General features: G+C 35.6%; 1 protein-coding gene across 2 annotated transcripts in view; it reads left to right on the top strand.

Moving 5' to 3' along the window:
• The first annotated feature begins 5,520 nt into the window (after nucleotides 1-5,520).
• The window catches only part of LOC121330988 (guanine nucleotide exchange factor VAV3-like), a 68,574-nt gene continuing 54,401 nt past the window's right edge, over nucleotides 5,521-19,693 (top strand). For both annotated transcript variants that reach the window (XM_041278050.1, XM_041278049.1), the window contains exons 1-2: nucleotides 5,521-6,143; nucleotides 15,375-15,491. In XM_041278050.1, the coding sequence (XP_041133984.1) occupies nucleotides 5,937-6,143; nucleotides 15,375-15,491 (324 nt within the window). In that variant the 5' untranslated portion in view covers nucleotides 5,521-5,936. The remainder of the gene's footprint in view (nucleotides 6,144-15,374; nucleotides 15,492-19,693) is intronic.

The raw sequence follows: 19,693 nt of genomic DNA, 5'->3' as shown, positions 1-19,693 counted from the left end.
ACTAGCTGGAGCAGTTTTGCCCTGAAGAATGGGCAAAAATCCCAGTGGCTGGATGTGCCAAGCTTATAGATACATACCCCAAGAGACTTGCAGCTGTAATTGCTGCAAAAGGTGGCTCTACAAAGTATTGACTTTGGGGGGGTGAATACTTATGCATGCTCAAGTTTTCTGTTTTTTTGTCTTATTTCTTGTTTGTTTCACAATAAAAAATATTTTGCATCTTCAAAGTGGTAGGCATGTTGTGTAAATCAAATGATACAAACCCCCCAAAAATCCATTTTAATTCCAGGTTGTAAGGCAACAAAATAGGAAAAATGCCAAGGGGGGGGTCAATACTTTTGCAAGCCACTGTAGCTGCAGAACGAAGGCTCCCACAGCATAGCTCTCGCAAGGTAGCTCACACAGGGTAGTGCTGTGTGCACAACTCGTAATTTACGTCGTGCTACATTCATTCTCAGCACCGTTATCACATGATGATAAACAGAGTGTGGGAGGGAGAGAACACTGAACATAATGATTACCCTGTGAGAATTAACTGGTGATCCACAGCCAATACCCCACGAACCTTAGGTTTAGGGTTAGGTTATTTTTATGAAATCAACTTTGTTATAGTTCCTACATACATCACCCTTATCATGTGATTGGGCTGTAGCGTATAATGATGGCGTCTATTATGAGCTGCGCATGTAGCACTACCTTGTGTGGGCTACCCTGGGAGAGTTACGCTGTGGGAGCATTCGTTCTGCAGCAATATCCCGCTCAGCTTGCCTGGCACTGAAAAGTAAGGTACAGAGAAAAAAAAAAAAACCTGCAAAATGCATACAATTCAATAACATTACCATTCTTATTAGTTGCACAATTTGAAAACTCCTACTATTTGCCTTTTCCTTAGTGTCTCTTCTCGACCTTTTCCTCTGCTCACAGTGATTTGAACAGCAGCAGCATCAGCAGCAGCAGCTAATCCCTATGGGGGTGTTCAATAATCATGAAACCCCATCATTAAGAAACCAGGTCATTTTTCTCATTAGAATCCTTGGTTGCTCTCTATTGATTTTTAAAACAGAATCAGTCGAAAAGTGAGAAAAAAAGAGGCCTGGTAACTCAGTTCAATATGTGATTCTGTTCCAACCATGCTGTAATAACAGCGTTTTAGTTATATATTTTTGTTATTATTATTGTTATGTCGCCTTCAAATATGTACAGGCTACAGTGCGTTCTCGCTGTTTCAGTGCTTGATACATGGTTAGTAAGTCATGAGTTCCTCCTGCAAGCATTGAAACACAGTGTTGCAGACTGGTTAGTGTCTTTGTGAACATGCTGTGGCTGACTGGGAATTCCTTTTACACAGCCGGGGGTTGATGTTGATAGCACCAGCATAATATTTTACTTCCAGCTTTGCATCATTGTATGTTTTTTTTTTTTTTTTTTTTTAAATATTAAAATGTGAAAATAAATTTGACTTTCATCCTGATTCAAAACTGATTCTTGACTAGTATCCAGGAAGTATTTTTCCCTGTTTTTTTTTTTATTATTATTATTATTTAGCAGCTGTTTTGTAGAGAGGAAGTAAGTGAGATGGAGTCTTCAGATATTTCAGATAATACCTGTAGTTATTTAGTTTAATGAACCAAATACTGCTAATTTCATGAATCAAGCTGGAAGTCTACCATTATTGGGCCATTTGTATTGTACAGGAACCACTAATGCCACAAATACTACAAAATACAAAAAAACATTAATATAAGACTGGATTAATCTTTAGCCTGTGTTAAATTGCAATTGACTATCTGCAATGTGCTGGATTTACTATGAGTAGCTATGGTCTGATCTACAGTTTCACTATTCTTACTACACTGTGCTCTGTTTTTACCATATCTGATCATCAAAATTGATCTGAAATTAATTTAAACTAATCTGGTTCAATAACTGCATATGGAATGTGGAACAAACATTATAATGTACAATAATAACTTAAATGTTATGTATCACCTATTTAAATCTATTTTATACACAGCCTTTTTAAAAGAATAATAAAGAGTCTAGTGCTTTGACACAGGTAACAAAAAAAAAGTTTTTTATATGGTAATACATTGTTTACAATAGAGAATGACACTAAGGATATCCCATTTAAGTTGATTTTAAATAATTAGTTTAAATTACATATTGATACACCACTATAACGTTTGCTGTTTTTCTTTTTTCCATATATGTCCACATTAAAACAAAAACTGTTTAACGGTATAATCCCTTTGTTTGTGTAGGAATCCCTTTCAACTACTATTAAAGAGTGCATTACAAACCACTACTTGCCTTATGGTATGTTCACTATGCCACTAGCATAAACACTTGGTAAAGCTCTCAAGTTAAAGCTTTGATCATCTGTCATCCCAGCAGGATCGTGCCATCTTGTGCCAACTCTTTAAAATAGCGGCAGAGGAAGTGAAGATTGACAATGACCTCAAACACATTGAGCTCTGCGCTTCCTTTCTGCACTGGTCTGCCTTATCAGGTTTCCTACATACTTCTTATGACACATTACGGTCCTGTTGAGGCTTGTCACTGGGCATAGGTGAAATGCTGCTTTTCTATAAGACCCCTACTAAACGCTTCTGCATTTTCCATTATATATATAAAAAATGGAACGCACATTAAGGAAATTGTAGCTTTAGTGTGGGCTTTTTCAAATATAAAAATCAAAATGAAATGCCACAGTGTGAAAAATATTATAGTATCCACATAAGATGTTGCTAAAAAACAGGGAATCCAATATATCTGTCTCTGTCTCTCTCTCTCTCTCTCGCTCTCTCTCTCTCTCTCTCTCTCTCTCTCTCTCTCTCTCTCTCTCTCTCTCTCTCTCTATATATATATATATATATATATATATATATATATATAGACACACATGTTTTTGTATTAAGTTCCTTAGTGTAACTAGTATGTTTAGATATTTCAAATCAGTAAACTTCACAGCAGCATATGCAACCCATCCTCCTTTTGCTTTTAGGGGTCACTCAACATGAGAACGAGATATCTGCCAAATTCCCTTACATCTATTGTTGAGGCAGCCTTGTGTATATAGGCATGCAACTTGGATGAACAGCTGCCTTTAATTCTCATCTCCATCCCTTCACTGCTCTTTTTGATAGCATGATATCTTGTAACCATACAGGGTGAATTGCCCCCTCCCGCACCCCAAGAGATTGAGAAATAAAGCTCTTAATGAAATGTGCACAGTGCAAACAAAAGTGGTTTCACACTTTTAAGTGAAAGTGTCTCTAATAATCTCTATTTAGCAGCAGCTGGACCCTTTTGCAGCGTTTACAAAAAAACCTAATTAAAGCAACAATTTAATTAAACTGTTTAATATAAAAGCAGCCATAGCTGTCCTGTTTCTATTAATTCTTAGTCAACGCTACCTGGTTTCTGATAAGCTTGGGCTCAAATTCATTAATTAAAAGATGAGTGGTGGAATTTCTCAACTAGTATTATAGAAAGGGTGTGGCAAAGGTTAAATGTATATGAGTATTTTAATATTAAAAGGAATCATGACCTGAAATAAAAGCGTGTGCCATATATTTGTTAAATGCTTGCTAGTAAATCTTCAGGATTAAAGCTCAGGATTAGAATGGAGTGAATTCCTGGTTTCAGTCGATTGTAAAGCTTCTGCTTTTATTCTGCAAAACTTTTGCCTGCCCCCCACCCCAATAAATCCAAGGTTAATCCTGCTGGAATGTCAGACCTTCTGGAACTGGTACCTTCTGGAAGTAAGATTTTACTTTTCTCATACACTCTGTATATCTAGAAGTCCCATTTCAAAATCAGTATTACTTTCACTTAAAAAAATATTAGGCTGAAAACTTTATTAAAGGATAAATGTAATTGTCTGTTGGTTTTCTTCTTATTAAGGTTAAGGAGAAGGTACTCATAACATTACACAATTGCTGACCAAAAGGAACTCTTTCACAGAACACCACTAATCAGAACAAGTTTGTGTACATTATCTTTTACATTATCGTACATGCCATTACTGTACTTGTCAGTTTAGTGCTCTGCAAAATGTTCCAGCTAAAAGGTACAAAAACATGTGTCTTATTCGGCTGCCTAGCAGACAGATATAAGTTATAGTGCAGGATGTGCACAACGTCACCATTACTCTTGGCATCTTGCCTTGTCTGATTATCTTGTCCTTGATTATAATAGAACATAGGCTATGTACGTCATACTGCACTTTCGTCAGTATGCTACTACACAAACTGTCAATTTTTTTTTTTTTGATTTCTTAAAAACTGTACATAAAATGTACTTTAGTAGAGTCAGGTCAGGCACATTGCAACCAGGTTTCATGGGAGCTTCTTCTGACAGCACTGTGAGCACATCTCAGTCCCTATGTGAACACCATTTTCAACCCAATCCAAAAGAAACTGCCGCTTGTGCTGTATTGTGAGGTGATTGTAGAGTTGCGGAAGTTTCAGACCCAGCTCTCCAGAGTGAAAAGAAGCTACTGAATTAGCCCTCATCCCGCCTGGTTCTATAGGGGTCTCCATCATTAATACACACTAGTTTATTTGTGTATATGAATATGAATCAGCAAAGCAACCACAACATGCATTAAACCGAAAGTACAATGCTATCATAGAAAGACATGAAATGGTGAAGCCTGTTATACAATATTTATTGACACTATGATGTCTACAGCACTTGGCTTTATGTTACATATTAAAGGTAAACCCTCTTGGCACTTCATACAGTTAAATCAACTGGGCGTACTTAAGAACTGTAGGAAAGATGCAGGGTGGTCCTGCAACATTTTGTATACAAAGCTACCTAAGCCTTTGTCATGTTTGCGTCTTATAAGCTTCACTATTCCTTACCTCACTTTACTAATTTATGCTTCTACCATGGTATGCTTTTATAAGGATTTACAACTCCAAACTATTTAACAAACGTGCTAAAAAATCAAGGGTGATATAGTGATATGGATACATGGGCCCAAGCCAATCTAATTCTCTAAGGGTACCAAGAGCTTTAAATCAGAAAAAAAAAAAAAAAAAAAAAAAAACAACTCCATCTTTAAAAATAATTGATCCTTACAGCAGCTGCCTTACTGAAATACACCCACTTGCAAATGTTCGTTTTGTTTATTTCAGGCAGCGCTAGACCTTACAAAATAAACATTTATAAAATAAATAAATAAAACAATGAACACTTTTTATTTTAAATTCATTGCAAAAAAATACGATATGTAATGAATGTCGGTGCTAGTGGTGGCCAATATAGTTCTTTTTTTTTTTTTAAATATTAAAAAACCTATGATACTCATAAAACTTCTGAGACAGATGGTCCTTATACTATAATGCAATAGTATTCTTGATAAAAAGTATTTTTGACCAATCAATATATCCATATAATGGTGACGATGTCAAACCCAAAGCCACATTGCCTAATTTGGACGCCTACTTTATCAAAGGCATGAGTTTGTTGATAATTATGAGTTTCATATCAGCGTCAGAGTGTGTTCTTATTCAGTAGCGTTTCACTCCTCTTACTGAAGAACGCTCGCACTCGGTGGAGTCGCTCCTTTGTGTATATGGAACATGTGAGAGTGGCAGACGGAAGAGTCAGACGGCAGCAAGCGAGCAACAGCAGCGAGACAGAAAAAAAAAGGATCTAGTCTAGAGGGGCAGAGCAGAACAGGCAGTCAGCTGTGCATTTAGCTCGGCGTTGTACACCCATAAATCGCTGTATATACGTTTATGTGTGAGCGCAATGCAAAACAGAAGTGGGAAGTGACATTGCAGTTCTCTCCTTTTTTACGTTATTACATTTCCACCAGAGAAGACCGTTTGCGTATGAAGCAATACATTTGAAAATAACTTGATTTCGAGCTGAGTTTATTTTTATTTTATTTTTATAGTTAGCATCACATTGAATATAACATGATGGAGCCTTGGAGGCAATGCGCGTTGTGGCTTATCAATTGTAAGGTGCTGCCACCAAACCATCGGGTTACATGGGACTCAGCCCAGGTATTTGATTTAGCTCAGACCTTAAGGGACGGGGTTCTGTTGTGCCAACTTCTGAACAACCTGAGACCCCTATCTATCAATCTGAAGGAGATCAATCTGAGACCGCAAATGTCACAGGTAAGGGTTTTCACACGGTTAATACCGGTATACTGATGTGCCTGTTTTGGATGGAAGAACAAGAGCATCGTCGTTGAATTAGCATTGTGTGTGTGCGTGCTTTTATATAAAGAAGACGACGGTTAATGCAGTGTTATGTTTAATATTGTCTTATTGATGCAACTAGCAGTCTTAAACATATATAAATTCAAAAGTTTTACAGTCAAATGATAACATTTCAAAACATGTCGATCGTGTACAAAGTTGAGCACTTCTGTTTGTACAACTACAACCTTATTATCACATTTGGTGTATATTTTTGTTTTGAGAATGTATAGCTATAATAAGGAAGTTACATTATTCTCAGTCGAGTACCGTTATCCATTATGACAGCACGAAATCCCCCCCCCCCCCCCCCCCCCCGGTGCAATACTTTATGTGTGAGGATAGCCTGTAACATACAGTGCACATACTGTAGTTGTGCATATAGGACGGATAGTTAGGCTGACCAGGTTTTTTCCCCCAAACCTTAAAAAAGCCCGTTGAACAACGGAGCCAGATAGCACTCTTTACGTGAATTATTTAAACAATAGCCAATCATATTAAAATAGTTGATATATGTACTGCACTAAATTGAAAGTATACAAAAAGAAGATACAAATATCGATGTATTGAATATTTGATATATATATATATATATATATATATATATATATATATATATATATATATATATATATATATATATATATATATAATATATATACATCCACGGTGCAATTCAAAAGGGATATGGTGCAGTGGCTGTTTAAATACCCGAGACAGTTGCTTTTTGTTAGATTAATGTGAAAACAATAATAATGATAAAAGCACTCTATTCATACAAGTATTCTTATTTTAATAAAAAAAAAAGAAATTGCTTTGGGTTTACTACTGTAGCATATCATGAATGAACAGTTCTTCCTGACCAGCTACAGTAGCTGGAAGACAGTGCCTGATTGTCTTGTGGCTATGTCTATCATCCTCCATCATTTCCTGTACTATATTTAACAATTAATGTACATTTTGAAATAAGTAATATTCTCACCTTGCTCCAGATTCTAAACTGTGTTTAATACCCCCCTCCCCATCCCCCCAATACCAAAAACATGTTTTATTTAAACTTTTGGGTTGAAAATTTACATAATTAGGTATCTAATGTGAATTCCAGAATGAATAATTCATTAATTTGGAGACAGCTATTTTTTCATCCCATTTTCTAGAAAACATGTACCCTTAGGGAGAAAACAGGACAAAAGCCTGAAAAAGCACAAATGGACAATACTGCACACTGGGATAAATGGTGGTATATCAAAGGGCTTAGTGGTCTTGCACTATCATTGCAAGAACTACTATAGAACTAGTATAATGCTGCTCATTTTATAATTAACATCTTATTGCCATTTATATATTTTAAAGTAACATTTGTAGCATCTTCTTTTAAGTCTACAATATTTTTTTTTAACATATTTTAATTACACCATTACAAATGTCCTACACACAGGCAACCAGTAGTTTAATTGCAATAGTTGCTTTAAACATTACTCAGTGCTACTTTTTATGTACATGTATCCATATTTAAAAAAAAAAAAGAGAAAGCATCTGTATGAGTTTGAGTTTGGCTTGAACTTAGCATCCTGCTTCATTAAATACACTGATTTGTCACCATGGGATTACAGCTATGAAAACAAGAAAATGGCCGCATTTCCTTAGCACAGCGGCCCAGAAGGGTACTGGAAGAGAGGAAGAAGGTTTTTGTTAAAGGCCAGGCCACAACAGAAGCATAATCATATATCCTTTTTGTCATTAGGTTGTTAATAATTGGGCATACATACATACACATGACTAATATTTCAATATAGTGTCAATCTTATACATGCTTTCACTTTATACATACAGTATAATAGAACGCTACCTGTTTCCTTCCATCTTCTCTTTGATCATGCTGTGCTGTTTCTCTTTAAAGTGATAGCACAGAGTGCTTAGGGTGACCTTCAAGAGGTCAACGAGTCAGGCAACCCAGTTCCATCAACAGAGACTAACTGTGCAGAGCAGAATGTGTTCCCTATCAGTAATACAGGAACAGTTTTCCTGGGCAAGCCCTTCTTCAGTCTGTGACTGGGAGTTTAGAGCACTGCAGAACAAGTCCACTTAAGATAAAAGTAACCAAAATCTGATACTAAAGTAAGAGAATGTTATTGGTAGTTATTGCTGTGCACAGGTAGCAGTGAACCTGTGGGCATTGATATGATAACGTTAATCAAAACTGTAACATGGGCTGAGGGTCATGTTTGGCAGTGCTACTTCCAGTTAGAAGAGAGTTATAGTGAGGACAGGAGCAGCTGGCACTGCAATGATAAAGCGATATACAGTAAGTCGTGAGAAGTTGTTAGTTGAGACAGGTAAACTCTCATAATATCGTGCTGCGTGGAAAATAAAATCTTACTGCATAGTAATTTGAACCATTCCTGGTTTTAGTGTGAGACCAAAAGGTGTATTGTGAGCACAGGTGTGTCAGCTTAGTCTGGATGCCTTCAGTGGTTCAAGATGGTGTACATCTGTAATATATTTCACCAGTCATCTGAACGTGGTCAAAAAAGGTATTGTAATTTAAGACAGGTTTGGCTTTAACATGTTCAATGTGGTTTATTATAATCTCAGAACTAGAAAAGTTTGTGGAAGCACATTTTCCTATTATAGATGTGTGTATCAGTGTCCCCCCCCCCCCCCCCCCCCTACAGATGTGAATATTATTTTTCCCCTAAAAGTAGAAATATACTTTATTTTTAAATTAAGTTTTACATGTGGTGTATCTCTTTGTATAAATATTTTTGTATAATTCTTAATCTCCTCTCATTTTTTCACTTTTCTGTTTAGTTTAACCCCAAACTATTTCACTGAATCCCAAGTGTTTTTGCATCGTTACCTAGCAAAAGATGCAGGGTTTGGATTAGTTTCAATTTTTAAAAAAAAAAAAACAAAACTCAAACCCTTAAATGCCAACACTCTCAGCTTTGTCAGCGCTTGTCCTCAGGGTCCTCAGGGCCTCTGGTTTTCCATGCTTTACTGCTTTCAACTTACAATTGAAATATGGTAATGTATCTAGCTAAATTCAGATCAATCTTTTAGTCAGGGGTTGAATTTTACGTTCTAAAATGTAACATTTATTTTATTTAACAAATTTGGATTACCTTTGATCACATTTGAATACATGCATACTTAAATACAGATGTACTGTACACACATACATACATACATACTGTACATATGTATGTGAAATGACAGGCTTACCAAGATTGCTGACAAATGTGAAACTGCTTTTAACATTTTTTTTGTGAATGGGTACTATATTCACACAAGAGGAAACACGCAGTGCTGTACGTGACAATATTAGTGTTTATTTTTAATACCTCTAGTTAACAGTGTGCTATCAGCTGTTTTGTACAATACATTTATTTTTATTTTTATCACATAACCATACAATATTTGACACCCAGTATACATGTATATCACCTTACTATTTAGATATGGGACGTTAAATGGAACGAAGCATTAAATACCAAGAAATTAAATATCTAGAGTCTTAAATGCTATGTATAATTAATATATGCAAATAATAAATACAAGCAAAACCTTTTTTCTTTTTTTTTACTACTACAGATCTAGGTTCCACAACTATCAGACAACTATCCCAATCTTGCACAAAATCCAGTGAGGGAAATGCCATTTTGTTTTTCAGTCTGTCTGGAGATTGCTATTGTGATAATCTGAATTGAGGAAATTCTGGCATGACAGTTTGTATGCAGAAAAATCGTTATTTTACAAGGCTATGTTTTGATGTAAGAGCTACTTATTAAAGTGAACATTAGGATAGGGTTTGTTATTTCCTTGTGTATGTGTGTTACTGTGCATTACCGATTGTTACATTGAATTTCCTTCAGAAATATTGTATATACTGTATATATAATATAGGATAATTTCTGTGAAATATGTTTATTTATTTAAGCAACAAAATCATTTCTAAATAACAGCAAGCTTAACTAGCATTTGCCAAAAGATTCACCCATTATTTTCTAATAAAGGTTAAAGGTTTATTTTTAGAGTCAGTTTAAAAAAAAAAAAAAAAAAAAAAAAAATTATATGTAAAATCCCTGCCAATATGAAAAATGTTATCATGTTATCCATGACCTCTTACGTCGATGCATTCAGGTATTCACTTAACGGTCTGTCAGTGACTTGTGTTCCTTTAAACCATGTTGGCTGGAATAAAATGGGGACCATAAGGTCCCTGTTTAAGTAATCTCTGTGTATTAAAATAGGAAGACTCAAAAATTCCCAGAACATTGATTTGGATTGTGTGTAAACTGCTGTTAGGATCGGTGGGACGACATAACAGTAGATGTACAATGTTAAGTCCTGGCTTTTTTTAAAGGAACTTCTGTATCCTATCTGAATTCCCTATATATGGTAATGTAAGAGTTCACGCCAGCAAATTACCCACAGGACATCACCTGACCTTTCTAAGACACGAAGAGTGCATTTTCAGAATTCCAGCACTGGTAGATTTGGAGGTATAATGGGAATTACTACATTTTATTTAAGCCAGTTTTTGAGTGAGTGTGAGGAACCACATCATTCTAGAAGGATATTTACTCTCCCCCTCTCTTGATTTGAAAAGATAATGTTCTTTTTTATATATATATATATATTATATATATATATATATATATATATATATATATATATATATATATATATATATATATATATATATATATATATATATATCATTTTTTTTAAATGCAGTACTTGAACTAAAAGGTGTTTTAATAGTTCAACAGTTTATATTACTGTTGTAAAAATCTCATGAAGGTTTGTACACATAATGTGGCATACATGCATATCCACAGCTTTTATCTTAGCAAGACTGCTTGACATACATTTTTTTTTAATAATACAATTTTTAACCTTTAGTTGAATTGTGCACCAGCAGTATGGTTGCTCGCAGTGTCTGTCCTCTCACACACAGTAAGTGGTTAATGAATTTCCCATGCTTGCCCTTTTATTACTGAAAAGGGGTGGCCTACCTGAGAACATACGCTAGGGAAACAGTCTGTCACATTGACAGTTCTTGCCAATATAACTCACAGTCCTCAGTGACTGTCAGTGCAACAGCTTGTGTGAGGAGACCAAACATTTTCGTATTTGTTCCCAATGCAAATCCAGTCCTACTGAGGTTGCAACAGGAGCCAGAGTATAGTCAGCCTCACTTCGAAGGCTGTTAGTTATACCAGATGGACTGCTTACTCTGAATTTTAAGAGCACACATTTTTTTAAGTTAAATCTTATGAAGATTTTACTCCAACCCCTGTTTTATTCATAAACCTCATGATATACTTTCCTTCTGACAGCATAAGATTTATTTTGTAAGCGTAAATTAGGTTTGCATCAAAATAAATTGAATTACTGTAGAAGATAACTTTTTTTTAGTGTTAAGTGATCATCAGAAGTGGTTTTTCGCCAGTGTTGCATGGCAAGCATTCAATAGCTCTAGAGTGAGGATTATTTTAATCCAATTGGTCGGGTGCATTTGAATCAGTTTTTGTGATGGGCATTTTTATGATTTAAAAACATGGAAAGGTAATTTGGGTTTGTTCTCTTATCCCTCTTGTATGAAAAAGTTTAAACCCTGGCCTAATTTGAAGCAAAAATACATTGATAAAATAATACATTATATATGCATACTATGTGAAAGAGGATTTGTAACATATTTTAGATATTTAAGTATTATGGTAAGCTTGCCATGAAAGGTAATTTTTAAGCAGGTACTAAGGCTAAAGAAAAATACAATATCTGTAACAGTATTAAACCAGCAAAAAAGACAACTTTGTTGCCGAAAGAAGCAGTTAAGTTATTGTTCTGAGTAGCTCCTTGCTAGTTATTGTTTAAATTACTTTATTTCACCTTTGCCTATGCCTACTGTGTTAATCATGAATGAATAGTATTATTTTCACCTTTTCTTTGTCAGGATCATGGAAACTGAACCTCCTTAAAATAACTGTCCCAGACGCAGTTTAATATATAACTGTCCCGCTAGATTGTTTTTATATGCATTAGCATTTGTTTGGGAAGAATGTTCATGTTTTATCCGCAGCTGAAGTGGAAGTGCCCACACATGTTGCTGTCTGGCCAAGATACATCAAAGATTAATACTTGAACCAAGTCTGTATTAGACAATCCGTATCTCAAGTAAAGCAAAATATAGAGTGAGCTACACCTTGGGCTTGGACTATCTTGAATACATCTCTGTTATACCGTAGTTACCCCTTCTGGAACAGAATGGGGCAATTCAAATTCATCTCAGGTAACCCATCTCCACCCACACCCCCATAACCAAAGACAACACCACCACCCCAATCTGTATGAAGATTTATCTAAAGTTTAATTCAGAATCAAAACAATCTATTCCTAGATACTTGACACACAAATGATTAGTGTTGCTGTATTGTAATACTGTTTGCCATTAAAGATATAGCACTTTACATGTTTCAGTAAAAGGCACTTAACAATACGGTATATAAAAAGTGCATTTGATCAGTGCTGCTGATACATTACTGAAGTAGCTGTACTCTTAGTTAAATCTGCCCTTACGCTATTTATAACAATGGAAGATTGGCAGGTTTATTTCATCTCACGTCTCCTGCGTGTTGATTAAAAAAGAAGTAATGAGAGATTCCTGCAATACCAAATACCAAAAACAAGCCGCTTTCCTTAAAAACAAAAATGTACCCCTTCTGTTTTTCTTTCTTTCTATAAACCTTAACCTGAACATTTATATCTTCTACTGGACCATTCACATTGCATCTCAGAATAGCAGATTTAACAGTGATAGCAGTTGAATTGTTTCATTAGAACTTTAGATATTACAATCCAACTGGTATTCTCGCATTTTTAGCTGAGCTCAGCAGTCCATAAATTAAAAAAAAATCTAATGTTATTGTTTGACCCCTCTCGGATGTTTCTGTCCAGGAATGTTGTTGTAAAGAGAACACGAACTGGCAAGCTTACTCTCAGCAGAGCCATTTTCACCTTCATGCTTCCGAAAGAGTCGGTCTATACTGCATTAAAGAATGGTGAGGTAATTACATCTTTAGCTCAGTGGGAGATAGTTCAGTTAAACTAACCAGTGGAAAAAGGAAAAGGGAAAATGATTTTGAGTCGACACTGGTTGGATTTGCCAGGGTTGGAAGCTTCAATAAATAATATGTCTTTTTTTTTTTTTTTTAAGTATGCTGCACCATAGCACACACGGATGCAAATGTAAAATGCATAAATGTATATATTTGGCCTTATATGTATTAGGTGCTGGAATGGACATACTGTATGCAATTTATAGCTAAATAATTAATATATGAATACTATACCAAATCCAAATTGAGTCTAAGTGGTTCATGGTTCAATCTTTTTTACATTTACAAAAGCCATCCTCTCCCTTTCCCCTGTGTGTCACCATATGCCAATAATAATATGGGAGCAAGCTCTGGCCAGCCCACCCTCCGCTGCTTTAAAGCTGTTGTCATCAATGTACAGCATCAGGTAGAATCAGTGCCTCTTGGTAGGTTTGCTGCTGGCAGTAATACTGTATGCATACACTAATGTATTACACATTATTGTTATTATTGTGTTGACTTATCGAGCATCTGATGCTTGAACTCTTTTTAACTTTCCTTTTTTCTTAACAGTTTGGATATGTTAAGAAATGTGTGCATTTCTAAAAATGTTTTCTTTATTTTTTCAGTAGTACAACACTTACTGCAATGAGGTTAAATAGATATATTATGTTTCCTGTCTATTTCAATAACATATGTAAAAGTGACATAACAGTTCATTCATCAAGTAAGACCCCTGTTGCATGGTAAGGATTTACTCTTTTGGGGCAGTTTTTGGTAAATACTTACAGACTGTTTCCTCTTTATTGAAGTGCAGTTTGTAAACTACTGTATATGGAGATTTCTCAGCTGGGCTAAAGAAAAGAAAAATTATGGTGCATTGAATAGAAGGCTAAAAAGGTGCAATCTGTTTTAAAGTAATGTGGGTTCTCATCAAACATTGCGTTTCCGGTTAGTACTGGTTTCATGTACTGTAGGCTATTACATGGCACATCCTCCTCTGAACAAGATAAAATCACCCTTTCTTGTACTCTGTTCGTTTTGAGATATGGGATCATAATTATGCTTTAGCAACAGCACTGCAAAATTTGTAAAAAATAAAATAAAAAAATTAATGAAATGTAATTTTTTCAAATTTAAAAATAAGCAAGTAAGACAGATGCATTAATGTTACTTCTGAATTCACCCACTTTGTTTCTTACTAGCTTAGAAACCCTACTAGGAAAACAAAAACTTGCTATCTCTCTTTTTTATTTTTAAGCCCTGTTTTCAAAAGCAACCAACATTCTTTTATACAGGGTTGCACATTACACAAGTGACTTCATTGCTTTCAGACATTCAGAGGGCTTGTCTCATGTCATGTCTGATTCCTTTTTTCACTTTAGCTTTTTGGTCCCTATATAATCACGGCCGTGACCATTTATTTACACCGGAACCAAAAGAGATTACGTAGAACTGCTAAATTCTGAATTCCCTTGTTAAACGAACTAGAATCGAACAGTTCTAGTTTGATTTCATTAGTTAGGACATTAGTTGTAACTACATTTTTTCCCCTAGGTTTCTTGTTTAGGTTATTCTAATCAGGTTCCTAATACATACTTCTAATCAGCCTGGTGCTCTTCTACATTAATAAGACGACTGATGACAGATTTGGATTGACTTCAAGCGAAATGGCATGAATTTTTCATAGCCATTGTTTCTGTTTATAACCTTTGCTTTTATTTGATGCTTTTTCTATCTGTGACAGCTCCAGTGGGAACAGTAATTGTATTACTGTCTTTATTAATATTCTTCTCATATAGAGACAACGGGAATTAGTTGTGCCACCCTGATAAAGATTTTATAATTTTGAATGAATATGCTGTAAATTTGCTGTACTACCGCAGACAACATAATTATCTACATTGTGGTTCTTCATTAGGGCTGGCTGTGAATTTGCTCATAAAGTTGTCTTAACTAAGATTATCAAAATGCATTAACAATGATAACATGAATATGATACCATGGCACTGATATTGATTGTTCTGTTTTTTTTTTTTTTCAGTTCCTGTGTTTGAAAAATATAAGAACATTCCTTTTAGCATGCTGTGAAATATTTGGGATGAGAAAAAGCGAATTGTTTGAGGCCTTTGACTTGTTTGATGTTCGAGATTTCGCAAAGGTAAGATCATTTAAATCATTTTTCATACATTTGCACAAAGTCATTGATGCCAGCTCATAATTACATAATAACAGATTCATATGACAGGAGTTTTAGTTCGGGTTCAGAATGAGATAAGTTGTGGTGGTTCAGAATATTTGTTTTCAAGAACGTTATTCCATTTCCATTATTCAGTAACATAACATAATTCCCATGAAATTTGAATTCAAATAGATGTATTATTGTAAGTGCTACCCTTTAACACCTCATTCTGCCCTTTACAATTGCTTTTTTTTATACTGCCTTAAAAAAACAACAAAATATCATTTCAAACACTTTTTTTATCTGTCCGCCGTGTAACACATTACATTCGTCTACCATCTGCTGGCATTTTAATGGAGCCCCAGGTGAACATTAATTAAAGGTGGCTGTTCTGTTCTGTAAACAGGTTCTCCTCTGTATGTGGCCAGTTTGTTTCATGGGCACGGCTTATGGTGATACAGACTGGCTTGTGGTAGATGTTGGCTATGCATTGTTTTGACATACATTCCAGACAGCCAACAGAGAGGTGGATGGGGACAGATTTGAAGGGGTGAGGCACAGGGGACTGTTTTAAGTGAGCCCATGTGGCTTGTGAGTTATAGCAGCTGTATGGTTTGGGAGAACCACAACACTGACCAGCACTGGTACCCCATCTGTAGTTTGTAGACTGCCACTGCCATACAAAGGACCTCTTCATAGATCACCTGTTTCCTGTGCCTGTCTGAATGAGGGTCTGTCATACCCAAAGGGGAGGCCCTTTGTCTATGGCTGGGCAGATTCTTGTACAGCTGGGGCTTACATGTATCTGAAAAACACAAAAACACTATCAATGGCATATGCGTCTAGCTATTGCAGTGTATTCTGGCAAGGTCATCTGTAATCAATAGCATGCTAATTTTCTCTATAGTATTCAAAGGTTTTGCTAAAATTGTCTATTGCGGCATGCTGTAAAACAGATTTGAATGCCAAATTATGCATACATCTACGAATATAAACATTACTGCAGAGCATAGGTTCTTTAAAAACGAAATTAACTAAAGCAATAGAAAGACATAAGTGTTTTGAATCAAAGCATATTTTAATTATAATTATTCCAAGATATGTATTGCTTGTATATTTCAACATGTTTTTGTTTATGTTTTAATGCTAATCCACTATTTCAAGCTTTCCTGTGTCCCTTTTCATAACAACAAGCTACAACAATGTGACAGGCTTTGGCACTTTGGCACCCTGTAAAACGATTGTTTGATAATATACATTTTAAAGAGATGATTGGAGCCTTAGGTATTGAGTCATTTGCCAGGCAAACAAATATAAACATATTTTGAGCAACCTATTCTTAATTCACTACTTTTTAAAAATTTTAAACTAATTTATAGCTCTAAAAAACTATGTCTTTTATTTGACAAGTTTGAAAATAGTATATAGCTATATTTTTTATACTTAAAAAAATGTTTTACGTGTATCAAGGTTGTTTTGTGTTTGATATTTACTGTATTGTGACCTGTTTTTCAATAGGGAACAATATTTCTAGTACAATGCATGTTTCTACATGTAGAAGTTAAAAAACGGTGTCTGCCCACGTCTTGAGTCCCCAGTACTTACTACACATTATGCTGCTGCATGACATTATTTTAGAAAAGAGGCTGTATAAAAAAATCTGCAATTTTTAATGTATGCAACAGTGTGGCCTAGGAGTAATTATGCATATTACCATGAGTTTTTATTCTTGAGCTTTGTTAGATTCCCATTGAATTAGGAAATCTGAGCTTACAGTATGTTCATGAAAATCAGATTGAGAATGATGTCTTTTATCTACTCAAGAGTGGTACCTGATTTTGCATTTTGGTATAAATAAATTTAAATACCAAGTTTCAAAAACTTGTATGCAGGATATGATCATTTACATCCAGAAACTTTTTGACTTGCACATGCACACCTGATGTGCTTTTTGTCTCTTGGCGTTGGTGTGAACACTGTGTCACCGCTTTCTGCAGTACAGGCGCTTCCTCCCCCTAAGCACAAGTTTTTGGCATGCATTTTAATGAGGTTTGAAACAGCTTTACCATACTTAGCTCTGCAGCTAAACAAAGCCAGCTCAGCCAGCTGTTCACCAATACAAAGCTACTTCATGCTAGGGTTCTAGGGTTTCCATGGCTGCTCCAACGTATCAGCTGGTTAAGGCTACATTGGGTTCAATCTAATTAAAAAAATTATCATAGGTGAAAATGGTTTCATTGAAAGGGGAAGTATGTGTGGCGGCAGTTCACAGTATGTGCACATAGAAATGACTTACCGTATGGCTTGGTCGATCACAGTGGATCAGTTACTCTCAAGTGTTTTTTTGTTCAGTTTCTCGGGAGGTGTGCAGATTAAGTCTTGTTTAACGACCTAAAGCGTATTATTCTAGATTATTCTCTGATAATCTTTGCCAGTATTTGTACAGGTGAATTGTATATGTTGTTAAACTAGTGTCGAATGGGCATTTGTTTTTCTTTTGGAGATACAGGCCTGGATATCTGAAGCACTGCACAGTCTCCTCGCAAAATTTGTGCCTCGCAAAAATGTGTGCTTTTGAACAAAAACTGATATTTTCTAACACGGCACAAAGCAGTCACAATCGTTCTTTTGAATATAGTCATTATATAGATGGAACATTTTATGATCGCTGGGTGTTTTTCATTGTCGTAGTAGCTCGGAAAGCGTCTGCTTTTCACTTCAGTGATTGGGTGCGCAGAGTTAAGGCTTTGTTTTTAAAAGTGTTATTTTGTGCTTGGTGCATTATTTAGAACATGGCAGGATCTTGGAAATTGTCATCCACTCTCGCCAAATTGCCCTGTGCAGACATTATATTTACACACAGCGCAAAACGGATTGTGGCACGCAAAAAGAAGTTTCGAATATGGCACATTTTGCGCATTCACGCATAATGGCCATTTGCAATGCGCACCTCTGTGCGGTGCACAAACCTTTCAAATATCTGAGCCACAGTATCTACATTGGACTCTTTAGCAGGTGCACCTCTTTGGTTTTTTATATTGCTCTTTCCTTTGATTGTGTGAAATAAGGCAGAGGATGTGAGAGAAGAAAGCTGAACTTCCATTGCTGAGCCACAACTGGCCTCCTTACACACATTCACATGCTATTTGCCATCTTTTTATTCTTACAAGATTAGTTCATATGTATTTACTAGGTAGCTAATAGAAAAGCATAGTAATCGACTTCTCTCTCTTGAACTTGCTGTAAGCCAAAACCAATAGTGTCATGAAAATGGAGTGCAATGAATGTCAGTGTCTAACAGGAGTGAATAGTTCAAGTTAATGACACCAGCATTGACATTTCTGGAACAGCGCCACAGTACAGTCATTATTTCATTTTTTATCAAATGCAGATTGTGCAACCATGTAGAGAGGGAAGCCTTCAAAGCCTACAAGTATACATTGCATAACATTAGGGGTACTTTAGTCTTGACTATTCTGCAAAAATACTTTTTTTCAGAATCACAGACTCTCGGGTATTAGTTTTGGTAACCATAGCAGAGAAAGGGTCTGTGTTTTCATGGGGCATGTGTTCTGATGAACTTCACTAAGTGTTTTAGTTACAAAATAAGTGAATGGCAGAACCATATGAACAGAAGAGCCTTTTCAATGCTCTTTTTTCCCCCCAGGCTATTTTTTATTACTTTTTGAATGTGTCCAATAGTAATTATTCTTTATAGCCAAACACATTAATCTTAAGATCAATTATTCATTGTTACACATTGATTGTACATGAATACGTACTTTAAAAAAAAAAAAGGTACACAAACAGATGTTTATGTGAAATGAGGGAATAGTGTTTGGATTATCTTCTCTAGTGTAGGAGCATCTGGCTAGAAATACACCGCCTCAGCTGGCATTATTTCATATTTCAGTACAATAGACCCTAGCACAGTTAGCAAAAACAAAATTGAATAGTGTTAAGGCTTTGAAATAAGTAGGGGGTCACACGCTGAACTGAACCAACTGAATTTTGTTTATTTTCTGTACCAAATACATTTACAACAACTGACCATCCAAAAGTTAGCTGAATAAAAATAATCCTTGATCCAGAAAGTCCTTGATAATGCCGCCCATTTAGAGTATACAAGATCTCACTCTCAGTACAAACTGCAGTGCTCTAAGGGTTAAAAAGTGAAACAT

Source organism: Polyodon spathula, chromosome 18 (assembly GCF_017654505.1).
Source record: "Polyodon spathula isolate WHYD16114869_AA chromosome 18, ASM1765450v1, whole genome shotgun sequence".
Classification (NCBI taxonomy): domain Eukaryota; kingdom Metazoa; phylum Chordata; class Actinopteri; order Acipenseriformes; family Polyodontidae; genus Polyodon; species Polyodon spathula.
Note: the sequence above shows the minus strand (reverse complement) of the source record. Positions and strands in the feature narration are given on the sequence as shown.